Consider the following 22,941-nt stretch of genomic DNA (forward strand, 5'->3'; position numbering starts at 1 on the left):
CCTCTGGATATGATGCTGAGCACGTGCACTAAACTTCTTTGGTCGACCATGGCAAGGTCTGTTCTGAGTGGGACCTGTCCTGTTAAACTAATGTATGGTATTGGCCACCATGCTGTAGCTCAGTTTCAGGGTCTTATCAATCTTCTTATAGCCTAGGCAATCTTTATGTAGAGCAAAAAATATTTTTTTCAGATCCTCAGAGAGTTCTTTGCCATGAGGTGCTATGTTAAACTTCCACTGGCCAGTACGAGAGAGTGAAAGCGATAACACCAAATTTAACACAGCTGCTCCCCATTCACACCTGAGACCTTGTAACACAAACAAGCCACATGACAACGGGGAGTGAAAATGGCTAATTGGGCCCAATTTTGCTAATTGGGCCCCATCTTCTGTACTCCTATACAGTCCTCTCATCCCCATCCCCTGTACTCCTATACAGTCCCTTCATCCCCATCCCCATACTCCTATACAGTCCCCTCAACCCCATCCTCTGTACTCCTATACAGTACCGTCACCCCCATCCCCTGTACTTATATACAGCTCCATCACCCCATCATTCCCACCCCCTGTACTTGTATACAGTGCCGTCATCCCCATCCCCTGTATTCCTATACAGTCCTGTCATCCCCATCACCTGTACTCCTATACAGTCCCCTCATCCCCACCTCCTGTACTCCTATACAGTCCCATCATCCCCATCCCATGTACTCCTATCTTGTCATCCCCATCCCCTGTACTTCTATACAGTCCTGTCATCCCCATCCCCTGTACTCCTATACAGTCCCCTCATCCCCATCCCATGTACTCTTATAAGTTCCTTCCTCCCCATCCTCTGTACTCCCGTCATCCCCATCCCCTGTACTCCTATACAGTCCTGTCCCCCCCATCCCCTGTACTCCTATACATTCCCATTATCCCCATCCCCTGTACTCATATACAGTCCCATCATTCCCCATCCCCTGTACTCCTATACAGTCGCATCATCCCATGTACTCCTATACAATCTTATCATCACCATCCCCATTCCATGTACTGCTATATAATCCTATCATCACCATCCTCAGACCTTTACTCCTATACAGTCCCGTCATCCCCATCCCTTATACTCCTATATGGTGCCATTATTCCCATCCTCTGTACTCCTATACAGTCCTATCATCCCCATCCCATGTACTCTCATACAATCCTATCATCACCATCCCCTGTACTCTTGACAGTCCCATCATCCCCATCCCCTGTACTCCTATTCCGTAATACCCTTTCCTTGTACTCCTACACAGTCTCATCATCCCCATCCCCTGTACCCTTATACAGTCCCATCATCCCATATACTCCTATACAATCCTACCATCACCATCCCTTGTACTCCTATGCAGTCCCATCATCCCCATCCCCTGTACTCCTATACAGCCCCATCATCCTCTGAACAGTCCTGTCATCTCCAACCCCTGTGCTCCTAGCAGTGTGAAACCAGCATATGTACATGGAAGGCTCCATGACCTCAATCACATAGAACAATCTGAATAGCCAATAAAATTAGGAAATCACAATATTAGCTCTAATTGTTTTACAGTGAATGCAGGCAATGCTGACAAAAGCCAATGTTGTATTTTACTTTTAAAATGTATTCTTTGCATTATCATTTTAGCAGGAAAGTAGAATATAATACACTGTTCAGAGCACTGTCACTGACTTCTACCCTCACTAATGCCTGCTGCTTTCCTGAATGTGTGCTGAGATCATTCTGTCTGGGTGGATCCAGACTCCAGAGCCAGACCATTGTTGGTATGACGCTGTATGAAAGTCTGACGACCCTCCCACAGGTAATTAACTCTATTTTAACAGAAATGGTGCACTTCTCAGAGGGCAGGAAAGATTTGTAGATACTAGCAACTCATAAGGATTAAGACTAAGCGAAAAAAACTAAAATCCATACTTCTCTTTTAATCATAGCTAACAAACATATATCTCACACAATTATTTTATATATATATATATATATATATATATATATATATATATATATATATACATATACACAAAACACTTCTATTATCAGGTGAGCATCTGCTCAGTTTATAAATATGTGTGGGATATATGTTTGTAGCTATGATTAATCAGTGATGTAGCAGGAGACACGTTAGCTGTGGATGCTGTATTTCCCTGTCGTTTTTGTAGAGATATATTTTTATTGAATGCTTTATAATAATGGTGATTTTTTTTAGACTTCCAGGTGGCCAGATATTTTTTTTTACATATCATGTAACACTGATGCAAACATTTATGTTGATATGTATGTATAACTGTCATAAAAGTAAATAGAAATATCTATTCAATAATGATACAAATTTAATAAAATGTCCTCTTTTTAAGTAGACTGTAGTAGCTATTTAAACTAATACTGAAGATTCAAGAGAGGTTTAGTGTATCCAAACAAAATAACTCAATGCTTTAGGTGACACAGGAAGCCTAATGATATTACGGGTGCCTGCCTCGGTTCGCCTCCACATACAATCAACACTGAAGAAATGACTGCACTCCAAGATCCACCAAAATTATTATTTAATGAATGAACATCCCAATTGTTACAAACAGTTCAAATGGTAGACGCGTTTCACACACTAACAGGGGCGCTTATTCATTACCAATTACCAATTAATGAATAAGCACACCTGTTAGTGTGTGAAACGCGTCTACCATTGGAACTGTTTGTAACATTTGGGATGTTCGTTCATTAAATAAGAATTTTGATGGATCTTGGAGTGCAGCCATTTCTTCGGTGTTGAGAAGTTTAGTGTATATGAAGAATAACTTTTAAACTATTACTAATGCCACTTTTATATACAGAGATAAACATTGTTTTTCCATGAACTTACAACACCAGCTTGAATCAAAGTTTCGGTTGAGATCTACCCCATAGCAAGTTCCATTGTTATGTGGTGAGCGGGTTTTTCTCCAGAGACGGTCCTATGTAATAAAAGGATAAAAAGAAAATGAAAATAAAACCTTCAAGTGATAAATTGCTTAAAGAAACCATATCACTTCAACTTCAAAAAATGCAGGCAAAAGCACAGACATTCAACCAGTGCACCTTTGCAAATTATGATGCCACCTCTTTAAATTGTAATACAATGTGACTGAACAAATAGCCTCTAAATCTGAATACATATAAATAAAATGCTAATAGCACACTGGCTAATGGCGGGAGGGGCCGATAGACATCACAGAGTGTTTGGTAAACGAACAACAGTGGTAAACCAAATTGGAATTTTAATATTGATTCATGTATTTGGATCCATGTTTTGTGTAGTTGGAGCACCTTCTAAACGTGAGTGCACTGATTGTAGTTTTAAATAAAAGGTTAAAACGTTTTTAAAAGACTGAGCACTATGTACAATATAATTTTATTTTATGGTGACTATCTGGAGAAAAGGTGAGACGAATTAGAGGAGATTAGAGCCTTGAGATATCGGCACACCCTAATAGTGATCATAATTCTCAGTTTCTTGTGCATGCTGATTGGATAAAGAGGAGGAGAAATGGAGGAGATGAGTTAATCGTCGGATGTGTATATACCATCATAAAACCAAGTTTCCTGTAAGGGATCAGGGTGCATATTGACTATTGGTTAGTCATAACCCTAAGGTTAGGACACATCTGATGGAGTAATATAATACATATGTGGTGGTGTCATTTATGCACTTAGGGGTGATTTCAAGTTTATGATTGTTTCACAATGAGTATGATCAGGGCCAGTTCAAGTATTTTTATCTACTTAAGTGAATGTGCATTTTGGATCCCCTCCTAACCATTCTCCTGCCACCTCCCTCCTCTCCATAATGCAACCCCCCACCCCCATATAGCATACACTTTATTTGTCTGCTGATGTTACATCATCAATGTTACCATGCATTCAGTCATGAATGTAATGCAGCGTAGATCGCATTGCCTTACACTATTTTCTGGCCTTCATGGCCGGGGCAGCTGTCAATGTTGCTTTTTGGGTCCCAAACAAGAAAGGGAGGAGAGAGGACGTATGTCTGCTCTTCTCTCTCCCCTCTACCCCTCCAGCACCCGGTATGCTGGTCCCGGTCGCTGCAGATGGGCAAGTGGAGCTCGCAATGCATAGCAGGGGGAGGGGAGCACTTTATTGGGGTGTGGTGTTCCCAACCCCCTAAGTGAAATTTACCGGAAGGAAACCTAACATTTACAAACAGCACCACATTTTTACTGCCTGAAATCATGAAATTTACTTACATAGCCAAATTTTTACTTAAATTAAAAAATACATAAAATGGCCCATTTCAGTGCAAAACAGTGCAAATATCAATATTTAAGTTATATATTGTGCTAATTGCACATGTAATTAGTATCATTATCAGTGTGCTTAAGGTATAACAAAAGGCAAAAAACACATTTCTCCATTTATATGAAGGTCAGATTATTATAACCCAACACAGGTGTTTCCTTTACAGTGTGAGTGGGAACTATGTGCACTCTGACGTAAAAGGGAACATTGTGGACCCTAATGTAAAGGAGAATTCTGAGGACTCTAATGTAAAAAGGGGATGCTGTGGACTTGGGTGTAAAAGGAAACTCTGATGTAAGGGAGTCTCCGGTCACCATAGCCACACCATACATGGCACACCTGCCCAGACGTCGGTGTCCTGGATTCCTTGGACTCTCTGTTAGATTGGCCTCACAACCCGGATTGGACTGGTCTTCTCCCTTTCACTAGGCATATTTCTCATTTTCATTTGTCACTTTTTCTTATTTCTCTTATATCGGGTGTTTTGGTGATGACCCTTCACTATGGTCTTCCACCCTCACTACCGGTTAACCACTAGTCTAATTCTCACTTTTACTTTTTACTTTTACTTTACTTTACTATTACTCATTTTAACCAGTCCACTTTCCACTTCACACTATATTATGTTCACATAACACTTTTATTTCATCCTTTGAATTTCCTTTCTCACTTTGCTCTAACTTTAGGTCATTCACTCATCACATTTTATTCATCACACCAGAGAGGCCCTGGGGATCCCCGATCGGCCGGGGGCATTGCTCGTGCTGGGTGCCGTCTTTGGGCGTGCCCCCCCTCAGCTCCCGCCACTGATGCTTTCGGCTGGCCATTCGGCTTTAACATCACGCTGCCTTGTGTATGTACAATTGTAAGTTTGTTTGTCTTATATGGGTTTTTTGGGGAATTTTTACCAATACCCCTTCTACCTTGACTCAGCACACTTATATAAATCATTTCTCTATTGCAGATAATTCACATGTCTGCTCCTGAAGAGTGGTTTAAAGCCGTGAAATGCGTCGAGCTACTAGATATCGTGTATCTGTACACATCCGTCATGATATGTGTTGACATTATTCCTACCTTGATAGGGATCTTAAGAACTATTGACTATGCAGATGTTATCTCTATAACATATATACCATTTTATGAATATTGGTGGAACCCTTTATTTTACTATTAGTATTGAAGATTGTAAACATGTTATTACTAGTTTCTTTCCAGTTTAGAAATTGGCGCCCTGTTATGGATGCATTTTTATGTATGTGCAATTCCATGTATGTTAAACATGTTTTTACGCATTTCTAAACATTTTTTTATGTTCCACCATACTGTTCATTTTGTCATCATGAGCTTCATATAAAGTCCCACCTTCCTTGTTTACACCTTTGCTACTTTTTGCTGCATTGGTGTTTGTTTTGTCAAATTGATAGGGATGGAGGCCTATGGTTTTACCCAGCCATAACTTAATTCAAAGTCCCCACTCCCCAATAACCCCCCCCCCCCCCCCCCGATTCTTCAATATACATGGCACAAGAGATTGTCAAAGACTATATACATGGCACAAGAGATGGTCAGAGAATGCATACATGGCACAAGGAATTGTCAGAGACTGAATACATGGCACAAGAGATTGTCAGAGACTGCATACATGGCACAAGGGATGGTCAGAGACTGCATACATGGCACAAGAGATGGTCATAGGCTGCATACACGGCAAAGAGATAGTCAGAGACTGCATACATGGCACAAGGGATGATCAGATCACATTCTTTGGGTGCATCATGTGTCAGTTTCACATCAATTTTTCATCTTATATTGGATGGACTTTATTTGTGATATTCATTTCTATTCTATGTATCAATGATTTATTAATGATAATCCTTTTAATACTATACTTCCTGACCTTGGATGGCTATGCTCATTCTCCTACTGTATCTTAGGATGCCACTTGGGCTACATTATGAATATATCTATCCTTGTACATCTCAAATACATAATAGATTGAGAGATTAGCAGGTTACAAAATCAATACAAGTTTGTTCTTGCTTCTTGTAGAGATTACATGAGGTAATATACAGTGTGCTCATAAGTTTACATATCCTGGCAGAAATTATGATTTCTTGGCCATTGTTCAGAGAATATGAATGATAACACAAAAACGTTTCTTTCACTCATGGTTAGTGTTTGGCTGAAGCTATTTATTATCAACCGTGTTTACTCTTTTTAAATCGTAATCACAACAGAAACTACCCAAATGACCAGGATCAAAAGTTTACATACCCCAGTTCTTTAGTGGTATTTGTGGATGAGGTTCTTTATCTTCTCAGATGGTAAAGTGGCCCATTCCTCTTGGCAAAAAGCCTCTAGTTCCTGTAAATTCTTGTGCTGTCTTGCATGAACTTACACGTTTGAGATCTCCCCAGAGTGGCTCAATGATATTGAGTTCAGGAGACTGAGATGGCCACTCCAGAACCTTCACTTTATTCTGCTGTAGCCAACGACAAGCAGACTTGGCCTTGTGTTTTGCATCATTGTCATGTTGTAATGTCCAAATACGTCACATGAGCAGCTTCCTGGCTGATGAATGCAAATGTTCCTCCAGTATTTTTTGATAACATACTGCATTCTGTGTTGTTTGGTGTATTGTAAGTGGGATTCTTTGTGGCATTTGCGTAGTAATGGCTTTCTTCTGGAGACTCAACCGTGCAGCCCATCTTTCTTCAAGTGCCTCTTTATTGTGCATTTTGAAACAGCCACACCACATGTTTTCAGAGAGTCCTGTTTTTCACCTGAAGTTATTTGTGGGTTTTTTATTTGCATCCTGAACAATTTTCCTGGCAGTTGTGGGTGAAATTTTAGTTGGTCTACCTGACCGTGGTTTGGTTTCAACAGAACCCCTCATTTGCCACTTCTTGATTAGAGTTCGAACACTGCTGATTGGCATTCTCAATTCCTTGGATATGTCTTCATATTCCTTTCCTGTTTTATACAGTTCAACTACCTATTCCCACAGATCTTTTGACGTTTTCTGGCTTTTGCTTTCCCCATGAATCCAGAAACGTCAGTACAGCACTGGATAAAAGATATAGAGGGGTGGGTCCTGCGCAAATCGTGCCACTCAAATAAATACACAAATTCAAACTAATATAAATATGTGCATACATATAATGCCGTGAAAAAAAATATATAGTTCATAAAACAGCACGGGTAAAAATATAAAAAATGGAGAAGGGATCAATGATAGAATACTAGTATACTATCATTGATCCCTTCTCCATTTTTTATATTTTTACCCATGCTGTTTTATGAACTATATATTTTTTTCACGGCATTATATGTATGCACATATTTATATTAGTTTGAATTTGTGTATTTATTTGAGTGGCACGATTTGCGCAGGACCCACCCCTCTATATCCATTATTTGATAGTTTGTGTTCACTATTTTGTCCTGCTGCATTTTTTACTTAGCATTTGCACTTTATATCACTCAGGCTCTTTTTCACAGCATCTGTGTTTCATTAATTTTGATTTTGGATTTTGTTCCACTCTAGTCACTCATTACCACTTAGCGGCGCAAAGGCTGACCACTTTCACTGGATAAAAGATGCAAGGGTCTGTCAAGTCCAGAAACTCATTGACCTTTTATACACACACACTTATTACAAGAAAACAGATCACAGGTGAGGATGGTTACCTTTAATAGCCATTCAAACCCATTTGTGTCCACTTGTGTGCATGTCAGGCCAAAATCACCAGGGTATGTAAACTTTTGATCAGGGTCATTTGGGTAGTTTCTATTATAATTATGATTTAAAAAGAGTAAACACAGTTGATTGATAATAAATATCTTCAGCCAAACACTAACCATGAGTGAAATAAATGTTTTTGTGTTATTCATATTCTCTGAAATATGGCCAGGACATCATAAATTCTGCCAGGGTATGTAAACTTATGAGCACAACTGTAAACCCTACTTTTATGACAAGATCAACTGGTATTTTCTGTACTTGCTGAAAATGTGTTTAGTCTAACAAAAAGAAAGCTAATGCAGCCACTGCATCTAAGAGATAGTAAGCTGCAATATATTATATTTACTGTATATAATATATAAATATAATATAAATATATAATATTAATTTTCTGTTCAGCGAATTAAATTAAAAATACTAACCACAACATACAAAGCCATTCACAACTCTGCCACAAGCTACATCACCAATCTTGTCTCCAAATATCACTCAAATCGTCCCCTCTGCTCTCTTCTCAAGACCTCCTACTCTCAAGCTCTTTCGTCTCCTCCTCCCATGCTTGTCTCCAGGATTTCTCCAGAACTTCTCCCATCCTCTGGAACTCGCTACCTCCACTGGTCCGGCTATTCCCTACTCTTGCTACCTTTAGGAGATCCCTGAAAACTCATCTCTTTAGGGAAGCCTATCATGTATCTAACTAATCTCCTACCACTTCCATCAGCTCATTCCCCACAGTTGAACCTTTTGTACAACCTGCCCCACCCTATTAGATTGTAAACTCTTTTGAGCAGGGTCCTCTTAATCCTCTTGTATTTTATTGTATTGTAGCTGTATTGTCTCCTTTTATATTGTAAAGTGTTGCGTGAATTGTTGGCGCTATATAAATCCTGAATAATAATAATAATAGATCCATTTTTAGTTCAAATCAGCTAAATGAATTCCAGGCACATCAAAACAAAAGGTGACTAAGGTTTTATGTACCCATAGCCTGCAATTTTGCTGCATTTTGCGTCAAAACATTCCTATCCTGAACGCGATTCTTCCACGCTCAGGAGAGGGAGATTGAGGGAGACTGAACCTACCCTAACTGCAACAGCTTTTAAACTATCCTAAAAGCCTATGTGTACATGAACATGTAGGATTTTATGGAGTTGAGCTTAGGAGCTTTGGCAAAAAAATGCCAAAAGCTCCTAAACTCAAGTTTAGGAGCTGTAGTGTACATGAAGCCTCGTGCCCTGTACACACGGTCAGACATTCCGACTAACAAAATCTGACGGTTTTGGCCCAAACTTGTCTTGCATAAACATGGTCGCACAAAGTTATCGGAAAATCCGATCGTTCAGAATGAGGTGATGTAAACCACGTACAACAGGACCATAAGGAGGCCAGTAGCCAATAGCTTTTGTCTCGTAATTTATTCTAAGCATGCTTGGCATTTTGTGCATCGGAATGTTATACACACGATCGGAATTTAAATGATCGGATTTTGTTGTCGGAAAATTTTAGATCCAGATCTCAAACTTTGTGTGTCGGAAACTCAGACGGAAAAAGTACATTGGAGCGCACACGCAATCGGAATTTGCGACTACACAGTCCGATCGCACATTTTCTGTCAGAAAGTTACAGGGCATTATAGTTTTTTTTCTTTAGGAAACAGCCACAGCCTGAGTAGAAACGTCTGTCTCTTGCCAGGCTGTCCTGTGCATAGTAGACCCTATCAACCTATTGCTGTGTCTACCTGTTCCAAGTATATATGGTTTATAAGCCCTGACCTTATTTCTTTGAACCCCATGACCATTCTTGCTTTTAAAACAAAATATGTGCTTACAAAAAATACCCTTTAAGAGATGAATTGATAAAATATGGTATTAATATTATCAAGTTGTGAATGGAGTGGTTAAAGTGGTTGTAAAGGCAGAAGGTTTTTTTATCTTAATACATTCTATGCATTAAGATAAAAATGTGCAGCAGCCCCCTGAGCCCTCCTAATACTTACCTAAGCCCCACCTCTATCCAGCGATGTCCACAAATGCCTCGGTCGCCCAGGACTCTCCCTCCTGATTGGCTGAGACACAGCAGTGGCGCCATTGGCGTCTGCTCTTGTCAATCAAACTCAGTTTGCCAATGAGGAGAAATAGGGGGAGAGGCCGAACTGCAGCTCTGTGTCTGAGTGGATACATGGAGCTGCAGCTCAACGTGGGTGCCCCATAGCAAGTTGCTTGCTGTGGGGGCACTCAATAGGCAGGAGGGGCCAGGAGCTCCAGTCGAGAAGAAGAGGATCCTGGGCTGCCCTGTGCAAAACGACTGCACAGGGCAAGTAAGAATAACATGTTTATTATTTTAATAGAGAAAAAAACAAGACTTTGCAATCGCTTTAATATTTTAGAAGATGATTTTGCTAGTTGGATTTTTTTCTTACCGTAGTCCAGGAGTACACAAATCCATCAATATTAACAACAGGAACAATATAAAGGTCTGCATTTTCGAGGGTTTTTTTAATGACTTTATTACTGTTATGATGTTCAAGTAGCTGGAATAAATAAAAAAAATGCTTTTGTTATCAAAGGCTCATTGAGTAACAATAAATATAAAAACAATAAAATAACATAAAACAGGAATAATAAAGCTCTGCTTTTTTTTTAGGTGTTGCAGAGGGATACGTTAATCTGTTGGGGTTCAATGTACTAAGAGTTCTGGGAATTGTGCTGGTGAACTCCAATTTAGCAGTGAATCCCAATAAAGTCTATGGGGGGGGGGGGGGCTGAACCACATTAGTAAATTCAATTTGGATGGGTAATAGTCATGTTATTAATGTAAATATGTACAAAGCTGGACATCGCTATGTACCAATGCAAAAAAAAAAAAAAGAACTGTACAGCAGGAAGAAGGCCTTTCAATGCAGCTCTGAGGGTGGCATGGTAAATGGAAAATTCACAAATCCTTTAAATTACAGGCTTCGGGAATCCCTTAAAGTTGTACAATTTTCATGGACAACCTTAGTGATAGCATTCTCTGGCAGCACATTTATGGCTGTGCAAGGCTGGGCCAAGACATTGTGCAGTTCAAGAATGAAATGCTGCCCCCTCCTCCCCCTACTGATGACACACAAAAATGCTGGAATAAAGTCCTTTGGATGTCAATTTGCCACCCCTCAGAGGCGGCTCTAGGCTTTGTGAGGCCTTAGGTATAACTTAGACATGAGGCCCCACTCACCCCATAATAGAAAAAAGATTCAAGAGATAAAAATTAACTGTATCAATTGCATATATTAAGAGCGTTAAAGTGCTGGTGTCAGTGTCCTCTATCTCAAAGCTGGTGTCAGTGCACTCTCTCTCAGCACTGGCTTTGGGGCACTATATCTCAGAGCAGTTTTTCTTGGAGCTGGTGTCAGTGTCATATCTAAGTGCTGGTGTCAGTGTCCTCCACCTGTGTCCTCCATCTCATTTCCTGTTATCATGGCACTCTTAGTGCACTCTGTCTTGGTGCTGCAGTCAGTGTCCTCTATCTTGGCGCTGGTGTCAGCGCTCTTTATCTTGGTGCTGGAGTCAGTGTCCTCTATCTCAGTGGATGCCAGTGCTCTGTATCGATCAGTGCTGTACTCACATAGAGCTCCTTAAACTCTGCCTCATCGAAGAGAAGGGGCTGTGTGAGTTTTACCACCTTGGAGGTTTCATTATCCCTGTCGGGCAGGAGTAAGACCCCTGAGACTCCCCATAGGGTTAGAGCTCCTGGTGGGAGATAGCCATGAGGTAAGAAGGGGTCCCTGTCCCGGGGAGATGCGGTCCCTGTCCCCAGGGGAGAAGGGGTCCCTGTCTCCAGGGAAGATGGAGTGGGGTATGAGATGGTATATGTGGGATATGGGGTTATCTCACTGACCATGACCAAACTGCAAGGCACTCATCCATGGTCATCTGGGCTCCCTCCAGAAGCAGCACAGACAGGGCGATCAGCATCAGCATTTCTCAGACTCTGAGGGAGATCTGTGTATGACGGGGGAGGGGCTGGCCTGGTAGACAAGCCTGCAGTGTCCTCTGGCTCTCATGGGGCTACTGCAATGCAGCACCCATGGGCCTAAACTTTGTTTGTGCAAGAGGAATAGAAGCATCTGACTTGGGGGGACGGGACTCTGGCTGGGAAGGACACTGGGCTGGGCAGCACTGCATGGGTCAGAATAGAGGAGCCCCCGAGGAGTCAGCCAAGCACACAGGTGGGGAATCCGAGACTAAAGAGCAGCCAGTGTGGTAGAGCAGAGAGCTCTGCTACCCACCCCCAGAGGTGGCTCTTTAATTTGGTAGACTAGAGGCCTAAGGTCTGATTAAAGAACCGCCTCTCAAAGTTCTGACTGGGTCCAATGGACCCAGCGGGATGAATTGTAGGGCTGGCCCTGTGGCTATGAAATTATTTGTTTTTTGTTACAATGAGCTGGACGTACATACAGCAGCAGCACCACAATCTTAACACAGCGATCTGGTGCATTACGCTGCTGTGTGGTGATATGCAGTCCCTACCTGTGCACTGCAATAAAATGTAGCTTGTCCTAAGACTCCCTGGCCAGTCGGGGCTTCCTGAATATTAATTTGCTATTGTCAAACAACTGGGTGGGCTCAGGACACAGTGCTCTGCTCCCAGAGCCTCAGGCTGTAATCATGTGCTTAAAAAAAAAACATTGAAATCCATGCATTCGATGCCCTGCATACCACTGCTCCTCACTCAAACTTTATTGCAGGGATATATCTAACCGCGCTGAACTTTGGTTGTTCAGACACACTAACATGAAAAATCAAAAGTGCTCATTTTAAAGGCTTATATGCAAATTTTGCCTTAAAAACTGTTTGGGGACCTGGGTCCTGCCCCAAGGGACATTTATCAATGCAAAAGTTTTTTTTTTTAAAACACGATTTTTTGGGAGCAGTGATTTTTTTAATGCTTAAAGTGAAACAATAAAAATTAAATATTCCTTTAAATATCGTGCCTGGGAGGGTGTGTCTATAGTATGCCTGTAAAGTGGCGCATTTTTCCCGTGTTTAAAACAGTACCACAGCAAAATGACATTTCTAAAGGAAAAATTGTCATTTAAATCTGATTGCGGCTGTAATGAATTGTCAGGTCTCTGCAATATAGATAAAACTCATTGAAAAAAAAGGCATGGGTTCCCCCCAGTCCATTACCAGGCCCTTTGGGTCTGGCATGAATATTAAGGTGAACTCCAAACCAAAAATGTAAAAAATAAATGCGTGGGGGCCCCAAATCCGTGCCAGGCCCTTAAGATCTGGAATGAAAATTAAGGGGAACCCTGTGCCAAAATAAAAAAAATGACATAGGGCCCCCAAAATCCATACCAGACACTTATCCAAGCATGGAACCTGGCAGGTCGTAGGAAGACGGGTGACCTGCCCCCTCTGACGCCACGGGGAAGCCCCCATAGTATTAGAGGGAGTGGGGTCATCCGTTTAAATCACTGGCTGGCCCCACCCTCAGCTATTCATGGAGGCGGAACTGTTGCACCTAATTTTTTGTTTTTCAGTCCGTTGCATGGCATGAATTTAAATCGCTGGACTTTTTTTATTTTTTAATAAAGGCCTTGTTGCAAGCTGTCTCTTGTCTTTTTTTACCATTTTTGACACTTTTTTGTCAAATGGTAGGGGTACAAAGTACCCCATTACCAGTTCACATGGGGGCGGGATCTGGGGGTCCCCTTGTTAAAGGGGCTTCCAGATTCCGATAATTCTCTTGCATACCCCCACAACCACCGGGCAAGGGTTTGGGGATGAGGCCCTTGCCCCCATGTCCCCATCAACATGGAGACAAGGTGCTTTGAGGGGCTACTCTAAAGCACCCTCCCCATGTTAAGGGCATGTGGCCTGGTATGGTTCAGGAGGGGTGCTCTCTTGTCCCCCCTCTTTTCCTGCGGCCTGCCAGGTTGCATGTTCAGATAAAGGTCTGGTATTGGATTTTGGGGGGACCGCATGCCATTTTTTTTAGTTTTGCCGCAGGGTTCCCCTAAAAATCCATACCAGACCTGAAAGGTCTGGTATGGATTTTGGGGGGACCCCTATGCCATTTAAAAAAAAAAATGGCACAGGGTTCCTCTTAATTTGCATATCAGACCTGAAGGGCCTGGTATGGATTTTAGGGGGACCCCCATACAATTTTTTTAAACTTTTGGTACGGGGTTCACCTTAATATTCATACCAGATCCAAAGGGTCTAATGGATGGGAGGGAATCCATGCCATTTTTTTTCAATGAGTTTTATCTATATTCCGAGGTCCAACAATTCATTACAGCCACGACCAGTTTTAAATGAAAAATTTTCCTTTGGAAATGTAATTTTGCTGTGGTACTGTTCTAAACATGGGAAAAAGGCGCCACTTTACAGGCATAGTATAGACACCCCCCAGGCACAAATATTTCATTGTAATTGTTTCACTTTAAGCATTAAAAAAACACTGCTCCCGAAAAAATGGCCATTTAAAAAAAAAAGTTTTTGCATTAATACATGTCCCCTGGGGCAGGACCCGGGTCTCCAAACACTCTTTATGACAATAACTTGCATATGAGCCTTTAAAATTAGCACTTTTGATTTTTCATGTTAGTGTCACATAGACTTTAACGGTGTTCGTGTGTTCTTACACATTTTTTGCCTGTTGGGTATGTTCTGGTGCGAACTGAACCAGGGGGTGTTCGGCTCATCACTAGTTGTTAGTACAATGTTCCAGACACATTTATCTGTGCTTAGCAGAGATAATGACTTACTTCTCTAATAAACCATTGGCAAAATGCCACAGAGATCCATTCCCGGGCATGTATTCCACAGTCAATCCATAGGACTTTCTTATTTTTTTTAGATGGCAATCCAATCTGTAAAGTTAATAAATTCATGTAATCAAGGAAAAGTTGTTTCAGCACAAAAAAGACATATAGACATTTTTTATATTAGAAGTAGTTAAAGTGTGATGTAATGTGTGGGGTTAACTTGCTTTAGGTAATACTTAACTTATTAGTTAAACATATTTGGCTAACCTGCTTATACCGGACACTTTTACCCCCTTCTTGCCCAGGCCAATTTTCAACTTTGAGCATTGTCACACTTTGAATGACAATTGCGTGGTCATGCAACACTATACTCATATGATTTTTTTTTATTATTATTTTCACACAAATAAAGCTTTCTTTTAGTGGTATTTATTCACCGCTGTTTTAAAAAAAAAAATTAAAATAAATGTAAAAAGACAGAAAAAAAAAAAAAAAGCATTTTTCGTTGTTTCTGTCATAACATTTTGCAAATAAATAATCTTTCTTCATAAATTTAGGCCACAATGTATATAGCTACATTTATTTGGTGAAAATAGTCATAATCAGTGTATATTATTTAGTCTGTAGGAAGGTTATAGAGTACACAAACTATGGTATATATCTGAAAATCGATCAATGCTAATGTACTGATGGCCTATTTCATTTCTTGAGGTCTGAAAATGCCAGAAAAGTACAGCTATCTCCACAATGCCCCTTTCTGGAAAGTAGACGGTCCAAGGTATTTAGTAAGAGGCATGATGAGTTTTTTTGAAGTTGTAACAATTAAAAAAAAAAAATTAAGAAATTAATTTTTTTTTTTATTAACAGATTATTATTTTTTTTACATACTGTCACCAGTGCAGTACAGCGTCATCACATAAATGGTATGGATTAAATATCAAAAGATCTTTGCTAAAAAACAGTGATACTCCTAAAAGGGATATACTGTAGGTGTCCACGCATTTTTCCCTATTATGGGGATAGCCACACAAAATTAAGTCAAAATGCAGAATAATGTGCAAAGTTGATGTGCAAAGTTAGAATCCTCTTCATAAATGTTTAAAAACAATTGTGTGAACAGTGAACCTCTGTCACCACCATTGCAGCATCCAAGCCGTGACACCACCACCTTAATAAAGAAGGCAGGCTTACCGACTTCATAGGACCCTCTAATTAATGAAAGCTCAGCAGAGCATGTGACCAAACAACCCAGCCAGGGTTTACCCAAAGTATTCCTAAAGGATTCCTTCAAGGACAGGTGTTTAGACTGTAGTGGTCATCTCCGCATCATCTAGGACAGCACAAGTATCTAACCTTCAAAGCCTTATCCAAGCCTTATCCTAGAAAAGTACCAAGTGGAGGATTATCAGGATATGAATTGGTCCCAAGATTTATCCCACTATCAACTGGTTCAGGGTCACAGGAGTGCAGAGCTAAATGCGACCTACGGGACCTTTGGCCATACTTCACCTTTAAGGCTTGTAAGTTTATTTTCAAGATAAAATTCATGATATTTAATCCAAACCTCCATCCTGTTCTATACTATTTCCATCCTCCTGGGGTGCGACATTTCACCTGGGAATCTGTGCCATGTTTTTTTTCTAGCAGTGTGACGCATTAAGTGCACTGGTTATAAGATTTTTTTTTTCTTGTTCAATATTATTATTAATTTTAATAAAATTTGTAGAAATACAACAAGGAGCTTCAGGTATGAACATTGAAGATATACAACTCCTCACACCCACTGAAACATGTGATAACAAGTAATGTAGAGCAAAAGAAGGCTCATCAATCTTGTAAACATCTGTATAAAGAACAAGAACAAAGAAGTAAACAGAAAATGGCCCTGGTCACTGTGAGAATTATGCCAATGAGCACTATGTTTTGTAGAAGTAGAAAGAAAATGATAAGGGAATAAGAATCAGAAAATTATTAGAGTAGAGGGCGAAGAGTAGGGGAAAAAAAGGGAGGGGGTAGAGACGGTCAGAGGGTAAATTCAGTTTAGCCCAGGGAACCCAGCCAAGCAGGGCTGATCCTGGGCCGGTGTACAGCCATAAGGTTCTTTAAATGTATGGTTTGCATTAAATCTTAATGAATCAGTGCCACTAAATTATATTTGCTATAATACCCTTAAAATAGGTATTATGTATGTGATATAGCATTCATAATCCAAACTGACACAGATTGGATGGCCCAAATAGCAAGAATTCAATAACAATAATAAAGGAAATCTGTCAGGACCTATGCTTGTTGCAGAAAAGCAAGGGCATTATGGGGTCCCATGTCAGAATTTTAGTAGGGACCCTGGCATCCTTTCTCTGTGGCACCAGACTTCTTTAACGTGTCATTGATCTTAATCAAAAGTGTGCCTAAAATAATGACAGGAGAACTGGAAACACAGTAAGTATGCTACAAAGGGCCAGTGATGTGGTTAAGGGAAAAGGGAGCAGAAATTCAAGGAAATAATTGTAAACCTTAACCTTATAGACAGAAAACGTTGCATGGGTCAATGTCATCATCACCAGCAACCTCTCCAACCCATAACGATACAGTACAGAATCTTTATTAAGTTTATATGTAGACAAATTATTTGCCTATTTAATGTGGCTCCTCCCACCTCTAGACCCTATTGAGTGGTGGGGCCATATCAACTTCTGCAGAAGAGGATCTCATTCTGTGCTAGAGGGCATCATTGGACAGTCCTAGAAGCTGTGCCAGATGGAGGGCATCACTATATATAATCAGACATGTGCTATGCCTTAAAACTTGCAAATTTTCAAGGAGTCAGGCAAATAAAGTATTGAATGGAAGCCTCAGTTGTGACATAAAACAATTCCAAACAACTTAGGTAAATAAAACTTACTTTAAAGTAATAAATAGGCCTAGCCTCATAGGTTGAGCCTAAAATATTTAAAGTAACAAGATCTGGATATGCTTCTTGGATTTGGTGACTCCACTTGTAAATCTGTAAAATGCAAATAATAAGGTTACTGACCAGCAGCTGTAATTTAATGTGAATACTTTACAATACATATTAATAATAGGTACCATATTTTTTTAGGCTAGCTGTGTTAATGTTGTTGAGATTTTCTGCAGAGTTTCAATATTTGCTACAGAACTTTGGCCACTTTCTATTAATTTGTGGGCACCACAAAAACAAAATTGTTCCCTGTGCAGATATTGTTCTCAAAGCAGTAAATTTGGATTTTCACTGTCCTCTGGCACCAGGGTTAGTTTCAGACAAATGAGACACACAATATATGTATATATATTTAACAAAGTATATTTTCATTTGTCCTACTGATTAATACATTGCCAGACTGGAAGCCACACCCTGTACCTCATTTCACAAATTCCTAGTCCCCAAGAGACTATATAGTAATTTTGTACATCTTTTGTTAGTTCCGTAAATGTAAAAATTGCATATGATTTTTCATGTAAATCTCCAGCTAGTACATTTTATATGATTACATACAGTATGTATTCTTAGGCACTTCATAAAAAAGATTGTTACAAAGCTCAGTAGCCCAAGTTCAAATTTATGCTCACGCTTGATTGCATTCTTTCCCCTTTCCCAGCTAAACTGTTTAGGTGGACTGTATAGAGCTTTGGCCAGAAAGTGATAGTATGAAACCTAATAGATTTTTTCAGAGCTCAATCCATCCAGTTATCACATACTCTGCCATTGGGTGATCCATTAAAACTCATCTCTTCAAGCAAGTCTTTTCCACCTCTAACTAACAACTGAATGATACGTTTTTGAACAACTCATCCCCACACAATTACTACCTTTTGTATTACTTGGCCTTCCACTTGGATTGTAAGCAGGGCCCTCCTAACCTTCTTGAATTGTATTTTAATTGCACTGTTTCCCTTCATTTTATTAATTTCTGCACAAACTTTCGGTGCTATATAGCTACTGTATAATAAAAATTAATAAAAATATTTTTATTTGTCCTGCGAAAGGCAGGCTGTGCACCTTCTCATATTTTACAGTGAAAACTACAAATAGGTTATTTAAGATAAATTATATTCTTACCTCATCGATAGGGTGATACTTTGTATAATCAAAAGTGTTCAAAGACACGGGCTTCACATTTTTTTTATAGACTGTTTTTGCATCTATCAATTGCTGTACATCATTAATCAGCACACTAAAAAGATTAAAAAAAACATGCTTTATGATTTAATTTTAAAGGGGAACCCCAGGATCTTTTATCTTTTTCTGGGAACAACACAGGTGTAATAAGTTACCCGTAATGAGGAGTATCATATGCTCAGATCTCTAAGGTTTGCCGTGGACACTATGGGGGTTATTTACGAAAGGCAAATCCACTTTGCACCCACAAGTGCAAACTGCAAGTGCAAGGTGCACTTGAAATTGCACTGAAAGTGCAGTTGGAAGTGCAGTCGCTGTACATCTGGGGACTAGATCTGAAATGAGGGAAAGCTCTGCTGATTTTATCATCCAATCATGTGCAAGCTAAAATGCTGTTTTTTTATTTTCCTTGCATGTCACCCCCGGATCTACAGCGACTGCACTTCCAACTGCACTGTCAAAGTGGATTTGCCTTTAGTAAATAACCCCCTATAGCTTTATTAATGCTACAGACAGCACTTTTCTTGCAGCCCTGCAGTTGAGAAGTTGAATTGCTCATACAGTAAATAATTGAGTCTTTCCCTTTCCCATCATCCATTTACAAAAATCCTTGTACTCTTTCTGTAGAATGCAAGGCGAGGGGACAAGGGGAGATCTCCACTTGCCCATTCACAGAATGTCATGCATTCTATAAAAAGAATGCACAGCTTCTTATGAATGGAAGAGGGGAGGAGATGGGGGAGAGTGAAGAAATTGATCCTTTACTGAATTTCACAGCTGCAGCAATGGAAGAAAACCAGTGTCTGTCTTATCCAGTGTTAATGAAGCTATGATTGCCATAGCAAGCTACAGCAGTCTGTGCACAAAAAGACCAAAGGTTACCTATCACACTTGTCCCCCCCCCCCCCCACCAAAAAAAAAAAGAAATATGAAATTCTGCTGTAAGACTTTCAATGCACATTACAAAAGTCATCTTACTATTACTTCTATCCAATTTAATCCAATCAACTCCAGCATTTTGTATAAGCTGTAGCCTTAACACAGATAATAAGGATAACACAAATGATAAAAGAACATAATAATAGATAGATGCTGACAAGTTTTCAGATACAGTATCTTATAAAAAGGAATATTGTTTATATGGAAGTATATTTTATATATCTATCCAGGGCCGTCTTTAATACTGATTGGACCCTGGGCAAACATTTTCTTAGGGCCCCCCTCCCCCATGCAATTTCGCTCTCCACCTTCTCTGAGACATAAAATAAAAGGCAGCTAGACTTAAAATCAGTTTACTGTATCAGATCAGGCAGCGATTGTGATTGGTTGCCAGAGGTTACAGCATATCATTACTGCTTACTGACTGGTTGCTAGAGGTTTCAGCACTCCTTAAGGCTCACCGATTAGTTGCTAGAGGTTACAGCACATTTCTGCTTGTTGATTGGCTGCTAGAGATTACTGTACAATAATACTGCTCACTGGTTGTGATAGGTTACAGCACATCTTCTCACTGCAGGGGGGCATGATATACCTACGAATGTTGCCTTTATTTACATATCAATGCCATTGACCGCCGCTATTTACATATGATTGTGACTGCTATTTACATATGAATGCCAGTATTTACATGTAAACACAGGTCTGCAGGTGAGTCATCTGTACACAACAATAGGGCAGAGCTGGGCAGCATTAGTAGCAGCACAGGACTAAAACTTCAAGGGACAAGGGAATGTAAACTGGGATAGTTGGCAAGTATGAGGCAGCTGCTTTGGGCCCCACAACAATGACAGGGCCCAGGGCAGCTGCCCCTTTTGCCCTGCCTTAAAGCCAGCCCTGTATCTATCTATCTATCTATCTATATATATATATATATATATATATATATATATATCTATATATATATATATATATATATATATATATATATATATATATATATATATATATATAGATAGATAGATAGATAGATAGATATATAACAAGTATAGTGTTACTGTTACTCCTATTGGTATCTTATGGTCCTCACTCTCATAGTATTGCATCACAAGTTGTTTAGCAACTTAACAGAACACTGAGAAGTAAAGACAAAAGCTATGGAAGTGCTCACAATGCAAAAACCATGGAGGGTGGCTGACATTTAACTAAACTGAAACTCTATCTGAAATAAAATATTGGGGAATAACTGAAACCTCTGTTTTACTGTTATTGCCATCTGTGGAGAATCCACTGGGGACCTAGTCAATTTAACACCAGAAAGATATTCAACATTTTTTCCAGTGAGGGCAAATGTTTCATAGAAAAATGAGAATTAAGAGGTTGAACTCATAGTAATATTTCGAGCATCACTGGTAAAGGAACAAAAAATAAATTCCCCAAATGAGATACAGATAGCATTAAATGCTCAGAGGATCTAACCATTCCTCTTGTTATACAAATTCAAAGTGTATTATAGTAAGCTAACCAATACCTCACAACTTTCCAAAAAGAGGGGCACCTTTTAGCACAAAGTATATAACTAAAGGACACACCCTTAAGATGCTGCCAGGTATACAGACAAGAAGACGTTAATAGACAAAATGTGATTAGTTAAAAGTGTTTTTCCTTACCACTTATTTTCCATTATACTGGCTTTTTTAAAGGCAGAATTACCGTAAATAATTTAGTGGTTGAACGAAAGGTAAAAGACAAATCCAATATTTATTTAGGCCTATACATCAGACATGAGATGGGCAACAAAAAAAGCAAGACAGAGAGATTTAGTACCAAAAGAGGAAAAGCCTCTTTAAATTAGGAACAGTTTGGAGCCTCCCATGGTTAACCTCCCTCTTCAACCATGTTTCCAATAGATCACACTTATATCTCCATGGATATTATTGCAGAGGAGTCTGCCTGGGGATGCACAGAAAATGTTTCCTTTCCTATACCGTGCTTTAGGTTTAAACAAGCGTTGGGTTTGGGTTGAACATAAATTAAATCTGTATGCATGTACCCTAAACCAGTTAGTAGGCAGTTATAGGTACACTGCTTTGACTACAGTGGCTGCTTGCCCACAGTACATTGCAAGTGGGCGGTCGCCAAGGTGTATATTAGAGCCTTCTAGGCATATAGTGATGGTCAGAGGCCTTCTTTCAGGAGAATATATTATATTTCCTGGCATAAAAAAATAGTAGGGTGAGCGCAGTATGAATAGCTTCGATGGTAGCCAAAAGGTCTACCAGGCTTAGAAGACAAACCTCAATAGGGGGAACAATAGTAATAGTTGTAACTGATTTAACAAAGACCATGATCCCAGTTCAATGTTGCTGAATGGCTGGGCACTCCCAGAATATATGAAGGAGGTTAGCAATATGAGAGGAGCAACCCCAACATTTGTAGGACTAAACCCTGTATATTTTAGTTAATCTATGTAAGAATTTATACTGGATCAAATGATCCCCGGCCGACACCAGTCTAGGAGCTGGTATATCTTTACAATGTATATGAATTCTTTGTAGAGCCAGAGATTTAAAATTCAATAAAGATAATTCCTGATCATATATGGGAAAAGGTCTAACTCCCAAATCTAGGTCTAAAGTCCCAATGAAAAAATGGGTCTTACTTCTTTATACTGGCATGAAAGAAGCATGTCAAATGTATAAATCCTGTCAAGACACTTCTCTGTAGACTATGGGCTATAGATGGGCTAACTATTTGGTCCATAGATTAATATACAATATACACAAACCGATTGCTTTACAGGGGTCCTTAGGGTGACATTATCCATATTGATTGCGGCATCACTTTAGATGACTGCTCTGGTGATGTGTTATGAAGAGCTTCTTTCTAGGTTGAATAATAGGGTTGGTTTATCTAATCAGAGACTGTTTGCTCAGCATAGTACATTTTTACTTGGTAAAAAAGGTAAGGCTGTACTCACTTTAACCATTCAATCATTAGCAAACTCCTAATTGTCTTAATTTTTCTGCTCATAATTGGGTAGTCATCACAGTTTC

The 22,941-nt window shown here is 39.7% G+C and overlaps 1 protein-coding gene across 1 annotated transcript in view; it reads right to left on the reverse strand.

Moving 5' to 3' along the window:
• LOC143924262 (carboxypeptidase O-like) overlaps positions 1-22,941 on the reverse strand; it is a 70,635-nt gene that overhangs the window by 21,800 nt on the left and 25,894 nt on the right. Inside the window, exons 4-8 of the mRNA XM_077448469.1 lie at positions 18,890-19,004; positions 17,714-17,815; positions 14,812-14,916; positions 10,477-10,587; positions 2,877-2,967 (exon numbers count right to left, since the gene is read on the reverse strand). Coding sequence (XP_077304595.1) covers positions 2,877-2,967; positions 10,477-10,587; positions 14,812-14,916; positions 17,714-17,815; positions 18,890-19,004 — 524 coding nt within the window. The remainder of the gene's footprint in view (positions 1-2,876; positions 2,968-10,476; positions 10,588-14,811; positions 14,917-17,713; positions 17,816-18,889; positions 19,005-22,941) is intronic.

Source organism: Lithobates pipiens, unplaced genomic scaffold, assembly GCF_037356315.1.
Source record: "Lithobates pipiens isolate NorthernLeopardFrog02 unplaced genomic scaffold, aLitPip1_a1.2 Scaffold_22, whole genome shotgun sequence".
NCBI lineage: Eukaryota > Metazoa > Chordata > Amphibia > Anura > Ranidae > Lithobates > Lithobates pipiens.